Source organism: Topomyia yanbarensis, chromosome 3 (genome assembly GCF_030247195.1).
Source record: "Topomyia yanbarensis strain Yona2022 chromosome 3, ASM3024719v1, whole genome shotgun sequence".
NCBI lineage: Eukaryota > Metazoa > Arthropoda > Insecta > Diptera > Culicidae > Topomyia > Topomyia yanbarensis.
The window spans coordinates 332697384-332709694 of NC_080672.1; the positions used below are offsets into that span (position 1 = coordinate 332697384).

Sequence of the window (12311 nt, forward strand, 5' to 3'; positions counted from 1 at the left end):
CCAAACGCGTTCAACGCGTTCATTTCTATTGAAGTATTATATACTAGTATAATAAGACTGATCAACAGAAACAGAAACAGATCCAACATAGTTTGATTTGAACAGTTGAATGCATACAATTTCTCTAATCAAAATTCAAATAAGTAGGTTTAAGACCTGACAGAATTACCAGCCCAGACGGACGTGATGTACCGGACGCAGCTCTCGACGGCCCTTTTGATTTGGCGAGCAAATTGCTCATGTGAAATGCGAATCAGCCTACTTTGGACAACTGGAACGGTCAATAGGCTTGGGTGTACTTGAAATAATGCCTCCAAAAGTATATATTTCCACTTCTAAGGTCTCACATTAGTCCTGCGCTGTCCGATGGATAGCTACAACTGCTACGTTGCATCCAGCTACGTTGTATGTCTGTATTTTACAGACTTTTGATAGTCTCCTACAGACGTCGCTCGAAATCTACAGACTTTTAAAAGAGTAATAGTGTTTAGCAAAATTTCACTAGAATAACTGAAATAACTGCGCCTCTCTGTACAGCCAGCATCACTGCCATGAAAATCGAAACAACTGTGAAATGAGAATCTTCAAATACTGAATATGAATTTGGAATGCTATAATTTCATAGCGCCAAAAAACAATTGCTTGATTGGAGCTTTATAGCTATAACGCCACACATATCTTCATCTTCTTCGTGTTTTTTAGTTATTTTCCGTCGGTCTATTTCCGCTACAAGGCTAAATACCGACGCCAGAGAGGTGACTCCACAATCTGGACGAGATATCGACCCATCAACCCATTGAACGGGAATCAACGGCTTCACAGAAAAAAATATTTTGTAATTTCAAGTTTATTTTCATGCACATATTTGGAGCATGAATATAAATGTAAAATTAAGTTCCACTACAAATACACACGACTTATCGAGCTTTCTTCAACGAATTTTATCATAATTTTACATGTGGATTGAAAATTACGGTTTCTTTAGACGGAAAACCAATGCACTTCAATGTATTTTTGCTCGAATATTGCTGCAAAATGAATGACATGTAATATTACACGAATGAAGGCGTAAAATTGTATGCTTTTTGATGCTCCAATTGAGTGTATTAATTTTAACGTAATTTTCAATCAAATTTTTGATTCAATCTTTGTATGTTTACATTCATTTTCGAAGGAAGGTGGTTTACTTCCATTTCGAAGGAAGGTGTTTCACCTCAGGAAAAACTCAACGACCTCGGCTGGGATTCAACCCAGACCAACTGGGGTGAGTGGCGGTCACGCTTACCATTCAAACACCGGCACCGTCAACGTACCATATATATAATGTGCTGTCGAACTTCATATGTTGGTATAGGGTTGCCAAGAGGCTGGTCAATATATTGCACTGGTTGACAATTACCTAAACGAACAAAGAATAGCGATAACATACTTACCACGAAAGAAATGTTCGGAATCAAAACGGAAATGAACGACAACTTTTCTTCCTCATTTTTTTTTTATTTGGTGACAATTATTGTCATTATTAGATTCACGTACAAAAAAGCAGTTATAAGAAATCAAATTAAACATTGTTCTTACTTCTCAGTCTTAACCGTCTAATAGAAACTTAGAGCTAAATGTAATACTTTTCTTTATGTACAAAATGCTCGCTTCCTTCACAACACTGCCCGCTAACTTTTTCGCCTGCTACGCTCTACGTTTTACCATTCATACCTAATAACGTCATCATTCAACTGCGATTGTTGTTGGTTTCTTTAATGTTTTTTTCTTTTTTTCTTCTTCTTCATTTTCCGCTCTGCATTTGCGTGCCTGTCAGTTTCAATTTGCTACTTCCGGTTTCGGTGATATGTCTGCGGGTATTGCATTATATCGGTTTGCACCAAAACACCGTTCGTTCACTGAATGGTTTTTGTTGTTATTGTTGTTTAAGTTGTTGTTGTTGCTGTTGCTGTTAATGTTCGCTTTTCACTGCGTTTGTCATAAAATTGCTCTATTCGCACACACATTATACATTCGATCGATGCTGTGTGATGAAGTGAGTTCTACTAAGTTGAAGAGATTTTGTTTTGTTTATGCATGTGGGATGAAGTGGATGCTACCGGGGAAAAGGACATTCGAAGCGTTATTATTTTTTGTTGTTTTTACTTGATTTAAGATTTCTGCCTTATGGGAAAATAAGAAACAGTAGGGGAATGAGGGGCTATATGGCAAGTCGGCTATAAGATGTTTTGTGTGGGTGTATGTGTCTGCGGACTGATTTGTCTTATGTATTAGTTTTGTTCGTTCACTGGACCTCCCGGAATTTTGAGGTTCATTACATTGAATTGCTTTTCATTTGATAAAATGCTAGTTTGTTATCTATCTCTTACCTACGTTTCAATTGTTAGTAAAAGTGAAATAAAAACATAAACTAAAGGTATATATTTAATCTCCGTGGTTTCAGTAACGCCTGTTTTATCTAGCGGTGCGGTAGTCGTCTAGCGTGCATTATTTACATTCGGGGTCGGGAATAGAGGCGTTCTACAATCTGCAACAAAAGAGAAAGAGAAACGGAGTTATTTCATTGTGAAGAAAGAAGATTTTATCGCAGCAAAAAAGAACTTTCATCTATTGTCCAACGGAAAACTCACCTTAAAACGCTACGCGATGCTCTACTGACGTCCAGATAGAATGAAAAAAGTGACAACCTCTATGATTTATTCCGGGGTAAGATGATCTCTCGCAAGCTCGTTGGAATTGGCTAGTAATATTTTATCTGTTTTTTTGTTGTTGCAGGTTTTTTTTCAAACAAAATAGTAACGAAAAAGTTAAAGTACTTCACCGATTGTACGAAAGTTCGTCGTGAATCGTCAAGCATGGATGAGATTTGTTCCAGCAATTTGTGATTTACTTTTGCTTACTGTACAACGTTTTCCTACTGTTTTTTTTTGTTTGCTTCCAATTTTCTTATTTTTCTTTCTTATTATTGGATCATTAAGGGTATCACAGTTCATTTAGTTGATTGTAGTACCCTACCAAAGGTAGTGGACAAGCTATTCGATGTTGAAGTGTCAATGTTTGGTCCTGGCGAGTGGCAAGCGGAAACAAGGAAGAGAAGAAATATACAATAAAATAATATCAATAAAACGATTGCTGTGCTGTGCTGTGGATGCCGGATCAAGCACCGGTCTCACGTCGAAGTGGGACGTTGTGCAAGCCCGGGCAAAATCAGTAATGATAATTTTTCAATTTCAGTGCCAGCTTACCTTGATATCAGACGTTGGGATTGCGTTGAAAAACATCGTTGGGATGCTGATTGCTGAAATTTTGCTTGGATGAACATTGCTGCAATTGGAGGGAAAAATGGTGAAATGTAAGTGGTAGAATTAAATCATTGTGAAACGTTGTATTTAATTGATTCAGATGTATTCAGTGGCTTTTAAAGTTTGGGCACCATCGGGAGCAGGCACGTAGCAAGGATTTTGTTTCGGGCGGAGCTTTAAAATTATTGCATAAATCTTTAATTCTAATCTGACGAAATTTTGAGAAGTTCCTTATGAAAAAAATTCCAAATGTACGACAATAGAAACTAAAATACTGAAAACATGTTCTTTGTCACAAGAAAGGCTAAATACATCGAGGGATTATTGATGTTGAATTTGATTTTTATAATTTATTCACAAGTTACAATTTAGTCTCGTCACAACAACGGATATTCAAGAGTTCAAAGTATTTATATGCTAACCGAATATGACAATCTTTGACGGAGCTATAGAATGCAAGGTATTCTAAACTACACGTTTGCAAGGTGTAGACGTTGCTAAATCGAATGAGTAGAAAAATATTGTTAGAATGTTCGAACGGTGAAAATGACGAATTTTCTCGAAAGCTTCAGATTTAGCAGGCGATTTGTAGATGCCCAGGAATACATCGCACTTACTTCCTCTTCCCGGAAAAGTTAGTAAGGTATAAGGCTAACTTTCTACGACGGTTCCGGTTACTTCGTTAATCAAATATATTGACACTAATCTGTTCAGTAATTGGTTTGTTTTTTGAATAAAAGTAATTTTCTCTATTTTTCCACAAGATGTTCGACTACTTGAACAAAGTTGTAATCTGTTTGATTGCAGGTTCGTTTTACCACAATTTAAGAAAGTTTCAATTAAAGCTGTGGTACCTAACTCATCAAAGTCCTAGGGATAATAAAGACGTAAGTGTCTTTCAAAAATGAGAGGATCAGAGCGCAATTCCGGAAGCACGCAAATTGAGTGTATTGAAAAGGTAGGAGAAGTCTCTTGAGTTGATTTTAATTGATTGATTCTGTTTTTTCTCATTTCTCTGTGATTTTTGAGCATCTCTCTCATTTAATTCTCTAACGAACAAAAATAAAACGAAAAACTGTCACATACTGAAACTAATCATCCTAACTTATTTACTTATATGTTCAACCAGTTACAACATTTTAGTTGCTTGCCGTGATAGCCTACTGATGCCTGTTCACTGTATCGTCACGTCGTTTCCAAACTTATATAGACATTAATTGATAACATTCGAAAGCGACTACTGCTGGTTGCAATATTAAGTTTATTATGATTTACTAATATGTGGTTTGGCATCAATCGACATCCAATGGAAAGTAAAAATAAAATCACGACAAGTAGTCTAATGCCTACAGTGTGCGTTTCTGCATATCAGTGAGGTCAATAATGTACGACTGTATATTATTCGTGGGTATATGAGCATCTTAGTGAAGATTGCATTACTTTTTGACTTGTTTACTTTTACATGTTTTTCTTTCTTATTGTTCGGTTGTGAAAATATCACAGTTTTCTGGATTAACAGTGCTCCGCATTCCCTTCATCAACATGAAATTCAGTATCAATAGCAATACTATTGCATTAATATGGCACAAAACAAAAACTGTCTTCTTGGCAAGATTGTTATCATCAAATTGAAATATTTTTTGCTTATAGCACTTGAGTGAGATGCCTGGTGTTTATACTAAGCGTACAGTGCACTAACCTATTACAAACATTCAATTTTCATATAATTTAACTAACTTTGTTTTGATCAATATCTAGCATCTGAATTTTGTTAAACGAAGCAATCAGAAGCAATAAAGTACTTATTTTTAAAGAGTTTTTGTGCTCAATTTCCTCTGCAACATTTTTATTATAGAATTTGTTTATTCGATTCGCTTCAATGCGTTAACTAAACGGAGCAGCGGTTTTTTGTATATTTGCATAATGTAAACAATCACAATGATAAATCGTTAATGGCTGTCTAACAGATTTTGTGCGAGCGATTAGCGATTGCGACAGGATACCTGTTTACTAGGCTGGTAAATATTTTCCCTATCCAAAAGCGTCTTTGTGGTCGTCTATTTCTATCTCGTACACTTCCGTGTCATCAACGTGGTTACTGCCATGTTCATGCTCGCGAACATATGATTTCATCCTTGTTTCATACCCTTACGGGTCACGAGTGTGGATTTCCTCAATGGTGGTGCGGGTTGTTAATTTTGAGATACTTGACGCAGCTTTTGCCGTCAATATGACCGGAACAGCAGCCAAACATTTGGTTCAAGTCTTGTGTGTAGTGATAGTATCGCATTAGGTTTTGTACGCGCAGGGCCAGGTAGGAGGTAATGCGTCGGTCAACCTAGACTCAGTGGTATCAGTTCTTGAAGCCGAGCATTGATTTTCTCGCCGTCCATCTATGTATGAGGATTTTCTTTATAGCGGCGTCACAGAAATCACGTGCTACAACTAATTATGCAATATGACTGGGTTCACCTGGGCTAATTTGTTGAATACTATCAGCACTGAATGCCTGACATGGTAGAACTGGATAAAGGCGACCTCCATCAGCATAACCTCCATTTTCACTTTCAGCTAATGGTTTACATCACGAATACCTTATGCGTCTTATGAGAAAAGGCCGGAAGTTAATAACCTCCGTATTTGGCTGGAGCACCACTTTTTGCTTCTGTGATTCACTCATCTCGACAGATCACCATAGCAAGAATGAAAGTAACAGTTTCTTTTATCCTTCCAACGAGTCACACAATATGAAAGGAACTGTTTTTGTCACACTTTGAATACTGAGTGGGTATCGTGACCGGTGTCTTTGGTGGTTCGAAATAGCATAGGTTCGTATCGTATGAACTTGAGAGGATGTGTCTTACATAGGCCGGTGTTATTTATGGCTTTCGTTCATCTAATTAGAACTGAAGTCATCGTGTCGTATAGTTTTTTTTATGAAAAATATTTTTTTTCTATTTTTTCTTTAGTTACTTTTAAGATTTATCAGGAAGCGGCCATTAAATGGATCAGAGACCACAGATCAAACAAAAACATCAAGCTGACTTGCTTCAAAAAACTCGTCTTGGTGTATCAAAAAAGCTCTGTACCCTAAAGAAAAAGTAATCCATAACAAACACAAACAGCAATAGGAAAACCAAACGATAAACCATCTTTTAGAATTTGTATGCATAGTGGTTCAAAACATGCTTTTGAGGAACTTAATTGAATTGAGCCAAAAGTTCAATATTTTCGAATTGACATATTCTACAACGTTCATGTCTATAAAAAGTGCTATCTTTTAGCGATATTCCTTTTTTAAGAAACTGATCGTAGTAGGCTATAAAAAATCCAAGTTTTGAAAGAAAAGCTATAGCGCATGAGTGTCTTCGCGAAAGTTGTGAAGGTGAACATCTCCAGAAATTCTGCTGAAGACATCGATTTATGGGATGTTTTCTCTGACGAATTCCTTAAATTCAAAATTGTATGCCTAACATTTCTGATAATAATGTTCAGAAACATTTTTATTATGACAAAATCCACAACTTTGCTGAAGAGGCGAAATTACTGTGGCTTGTTTTAAAAGATACTAAATTACTGAACATACTAAATTCTTAGTTGACAACTATGTGAACATCTACCTCTGATATAGAATACGTATCCCGTACTATCCCACGGTGCCAACTGGGCCATGGACAACCTTAGTGTGCATGCGGTAATCATTCTCTGCAGAATTTGTAGGCATGTTCCACTAGGGAAGGGAAAACCAAAGAGCGTATATTCTTCACGTTAGCAGCGGTGGGAAATATTAGGGATCCCGAAGTGAGTGGCCAAAGATGAAATGCGGATGTTTTTGGTCATATGTAAGATGGCAGCTTAATTACGAGGCTTGATGTCGCAGCCCCGATAATGCGGTGTATCGAATCTTAAATTAACATCCCGATGAAGTGAAAATATGCCTTCAGGATGGAACAATCGGCAAAGAACACGGAAATGTTTAACGGAAATTGATTGAAGACTCGCTATTTGGAACGAAAGAACTCATGGAGCCTACGAAAACCGCAAAAAAATGGCGGAGGAGGCTGCATACTTTCCCGAAGTTTGATGGCGCGGCACTCATGAACTGATCAACGGCACATTTCGAAAAACCTGATGGAATGCTATTTGCCCGTGCCCGAAATTTCCGCAGCACGCCCAGATAAGCTCAGTTGAATCTATTCAACAAGTTGCTGGCGAGTAACATTGTCCCTCAAACAAGTAAAAACGATCGCCATTCCAAAACCGCAAAACCAGCCTCCGTGCATAATTCGCATCGGCTGATTTTAAATAACCTTTTCTTACACTTATTATCTGAAAATTAGAAGCATTTGTAACACGGTAATTCAACAACATCAATATACAGCTTCGTGGGTCCTTCCCATGGCTCATGAATCAGCCGCTTACTTTTAAGTCAATGACATCGACGAATGTCTTGTTAATTCCTGCAATCTAAGGCAATTTTCGGATGATAGTGTGGTCTCTGTTATAGAACCCATAGTTGTCGATATGCAAGGACCACTGTACCTCGTACATTTTATCTACTTGGGCTCTTCAGCTGAGTATCAATTTTTTACGGAAAAACCTGTTATAGTTCACCTAGTGGTGCAATTGTGCCTTCATTATTAATCTAAATTCCATCCAACAGGCGAGGGACCAGATACGCAACATGTCGTCGTTGACACAAACAAATATAATATTTAAATAGTTTAATTAGTTTAATCAGCATAGAGGCAACTTTGGGCTGACCGGCGCGCCGTGCTGCTGTACTCCCTGAGTAAGGAAGGATGACACCGACTTGAAATGGGCAAGTTAAAAAAAAAATAGTTGGTGATAATAGGTTTGAAAGGACCATTCGCGATTTTACACCGATCCGGCTCTGAACACTACTCCCCATGAAGGATAGTGTCAACCCGAGCATGGCTTGGAGATGGTGGCCCGAAGTTGGAACCCAAACAAGAAACCCAAATATATACAGTAGGCTCGGCAAATCCGTTCGCCAGAGGTTGCTTGGTGAAGCCACCACCACCACCCGTAACTGAAGTAATTCAGCAAAAGCAAGAGGAGGAGAGGCAGCACCAACAGCCGCAGCAAAAACAGTCAAAGCAGAGTGGAATGAGCAAAACCACATAGAAACCGTAAGTAGTGACAACGAAGATCTTGATGGAGGAGTTTCACAAATTTGTGGACACGAGAAACCATATCCATAAGGACAGTAAGAAGATGGCTTTCAGAATTCAAAAAGCTCTAGTGGTAGCCGTGAAGGAATGTGATACGGCAATGTTGAGGGCTGCGTCGGCTAAGGTTACTAACATTGTAGCCCCCAGAAGCAGGGGAAAGAGAAGATGGTTGGAGTGGAGAACACGTTAGTTTCCATGATTCCAAAGAGAGCATGAACCTCGCCAGGATCCGGAAGTTGAGCTGGGGTCAAGAGGCAGACGCTTGAGGACGCTCTTACTGCTGACGGAAAGGACACTACTCACTATGGAGAAAGTTGAAGTACCATTGTAGGTTGGAAGGAGAAACACAGAAAACAGCAAAATAAGAAAGAAGAGAGAAAAGTGGAGCAAAATAGGAAAAGGAAATCTCCTGATCGCCAGTTGGTGCCAAAGGGAGAAACCGTGTGCGCTAAAGCCAATGACACGACTACGTATGCAGCGCTCTTCCATCAGGTCAGCGAGGATTCGAAGTTAGAGGAAAACGTGGTAATAATCAGGCGTACCCAAAAAGATGAGATGCTCTTCAAGTTGAAGGGGTATCCCACGATTATAAGCTTGACTATGCAGGAGAATATTAACGAATCACTGGGTAAAGAGGCAGAATTTGAAACCTTAAGCCCGGAGATGGTAATTGTGTGCAAGGACCCCAAGCGGAGCCTGACAACAAATTGAAAACTAAACTTGATGTTGTGATGTTCGGCAAATGACTTTGGACATTTTCCAGGAGCTTGTAAAGAGTTGATAGATCCATGATGTGCTGAAAATGCCAGAGACTGCACACAGAGACCGAAGTGCATGCATTGCACCCCAGCGGACGGAAACGACCATCAGACGGGTGGCTTCAAAACCCCTACCTACAAGAGGGTAATTGTATGCCAACGGTAATCCAGATAACCCAGATAAACCTGAATCCCTGTGGCATAACACAGCAACTCCTGTGGCAGTCTACTACAGAAATTATATGTGATATCGCTTTGATTGCAGAACCATATCAAGTAACTCTTGATGATGGTAACCGGATGGCGGATACATTAAGTACGGTTGCGAGACAAGCTATGGGCAAACTCAAGAAGTGGTAGATTGCTCATACGAAGGCTTCGTGATCGCCAAAATAAAGGTGTCTTCGTGTGCAGCTGTTACGCTCCACCAAAGTGAACAGTGGAGCATTTCAGTCTAATACTGGAACAGTTAACCAAGAAGTAGATCGGCCGAAAATCGATAGCAATTGGTAGCGACTTCAACGCCCTGGGCTGTATAGTGGGGCAGTAGAGTAATGAACACAAGAGGGTGTAACCTGCGGGAAGCAAAGGTAGACGGGCGATAGTGCAATCAAAGTTCCGTTAGCACATTCCAGAGAGACGGGACGAAGTTTATCATCGGCGTCACGTTCTATAGCCCTTCGCTGACGACGAACATAGATTGGAGAGTATGCGAGAAGCATACGTATAGCCACCACGAAGCGATTCGCTATCGCATCGGCCAACGGAACCCTGTTGCAGCACGGAGAAGGATAACTGGCGAGCGAAAGTGGAAGACCGCTTCGTTAAGGCACATTGGCCGTACGGCGAGACCGAGAACGTAGATGCGGTTGATCTAACAAGAAGGATTGTGACGGCTTGTGACGCCACAATGCCGCAAAAACTGGAGCCACGCAATAGACGGCATCCAGCTTACTGGTGAAACGAGAGGCTCACTACGCTACGCACTGCTTGTCACAGAATCAGGCGGGCTGAGAGAGCAGCAAAAAAAACGGGGGATCTAGCTTACCAAGTCTAATTGCCACAAAGAGCTAAACCGAGAAGTAGACGCCAATCCCTGGGGCGACGTGTATGGAGTCATGATGGCGAAAATGAAGGGCTCGACGACGCCAGCCGAAATGTGCCCGGGTAAGCCGAAGATAATCGTCGAGGGTCTTTTTTCGAAGCACGATCCAACTGTCTTGCAACCGATACCGCATGGAGAAGAAGAAGAAACAAACACGGACAATCCGCAAGTGACTAACGGCGAGCTCGTAGAAGCATCGAAGCTCCTGAAACCAAAGAAAGCCCCTGGTCCGGATGGAATGCCAAACGTGGTGCTGAAGGCAGCGTTCCTGGCATATCCGGGTATGTTCAGGATGGTTCCGCAGAAGTGTTAGATGAAGGCTTCCCCGAAATGCGGAAAGTAACAGAAGCTGGTGTAGCTGCCAAAGACAGAGAAGACAACAGGCGATTCGGCAGCGTATAGACCCGTATGATTGCTGGTTACACTCGTAAAACTTCTGGAAAGAATTATCCTTAACAGGTTGTCGAAATGCACGGAGGGTGAGCGCGGACTGTCCAAGATGCAGATTGGATTCTGCAAAGGAGCATCGACAGTGGATGCAATTCGGACAGTGCTCGAGAGTGCGGAGAAGGCATCTAAACAGAAGCGAAGAGGAGATCGACACTGCGCTGTGGTAACGATAGATAGGTTTGGATAATCCATTGAACAGCGTCAGCTGGGAAGCCATCGCTGCAGCGATGCACAGAATAAGGATCTCCGACTATCTATGTCGGATCCTGAAGAGATACTTCCAGAGCAGATGCTGCTGTACGTGATGAACGAAGGGTGGAAATCAATTCGTGCAACAGCGGGAATTCCTCAGGCCGTCATTCACGGTCCAATTCTTTGGAACGAGATTACAATGGGACGTCTGACACTGCGGCTGCCCAGCAAAGTTTCGCAGACAAGGTGTCGCTAAAGGCACTTGAGGAAGTGGAGGTGTCCGCGACGGAGATAATAGACGCGCTCGAGAACTGGACGAACGGGGTCAAGCTGCTGATAGCTCACCACAAGACGGTGGTGTTGTTGGTCAGCAATTGCGAGGCGGTTCAGTGGATGCAGGTCGACGTTGGAGGGCACGCAAGTTTATCGAGGCGTGCACTGAAACAATTGGAAATGATAATCGACGACCGGTTGAGCTTCAGCAACCACGTCGACTACGCCTGCGAAAAGTCGGCGAAAGCGAAGAATGCAATATCGAGGATCATGCTAAACGTGCCCGAGAAGCATCAGGAGGCCTCTGCTATTTAGTGATTCGCCATCGATACTGATATGTGGGGTTCCTGCCTGGGAACCGGAACCGCGAAAAGCTGAACCAGACGTTCCAGCTAATAGCAGTAGAAGTCGCGAGCGCGTAAAGAACAGAACGGAGTATCCGAGATGATCCCCATCTGCATCACCCTGGCGGAGGATATCGAGTGTCACAATCAAAGAAATACCAGAAACGGGAAAAAGATGGTTAGAATCGAGTCGATCGCGACGAAACAGCAGGAATGGGACAATACGGAGAGAGGAAGGTCGACCTACCGGCTTATTCCAAACCTGTCGACGTGGATCAGTAGAAAGCACGAATAGGTGAACCTCAACCTGACAAAGCACCTGCCAGGCCACGACTGCTTCAGGAAGTATCTTCATAAGTTCGGCCACGCAGCGTCACATTGTTCCCGGAGTGTGAGAATATCGAGGAGATACCGGAGCATGTGGGCTTTGAATTTCCGAGGTTCGATGCGACGAATGCCTGAAACGGGAGGACCGGACATCAACCCAAGTTATGTTGTTTACAGAATTAGAAGCGACGTAAGCACGTGGAATACGGCCGATAGAGCGGTGACGCTGATCATGACCGCCTTACAGTGGAGATGGTGTTATGAACAGCGAGCAACGGTTTCGGGAGAGCAATCCACCGCCGAGGACTAGTCGAGTACACTGCGACAGAGCACCGGGTATGAGTCGTCGGGGTGTTTGCTAACAA

At 41.5% G+C, this 12311-nt stretch overlaps 1 protein-coding gene across 2 annotated transcripts in view; it reads right to left on the reverse strand.

Moving 5' to 3' along the window:
* Window positions 1-2891: 2891 nt before the first annotated feature.
* LOC131693140 (semaphorin-2A) overlaps window positions 2892-12311 on the reverse strand; it is a 326263-nt gene continuing 316843 nt past the window's right edge. For both annotated transcript variants that reach the window (XM_058980723.1, XM_058980722.1), the window contains exons 14-15: window positions 3246-3324; window positions 2892-3063 (exon numbers count right to left, since the gene is read on the reverse strand). In XM_058980723.1, the coding sequence (XP_058836706.1) occupies window positions 3253-3324 (72 nt within the window). In that variant the 3' untranslated portion in view covers window positions 2892-3063; window positions 3246-3252. The remainder of the gene's footprint in view (window positions 3064-3245; window positions 3325-12311) is intronic.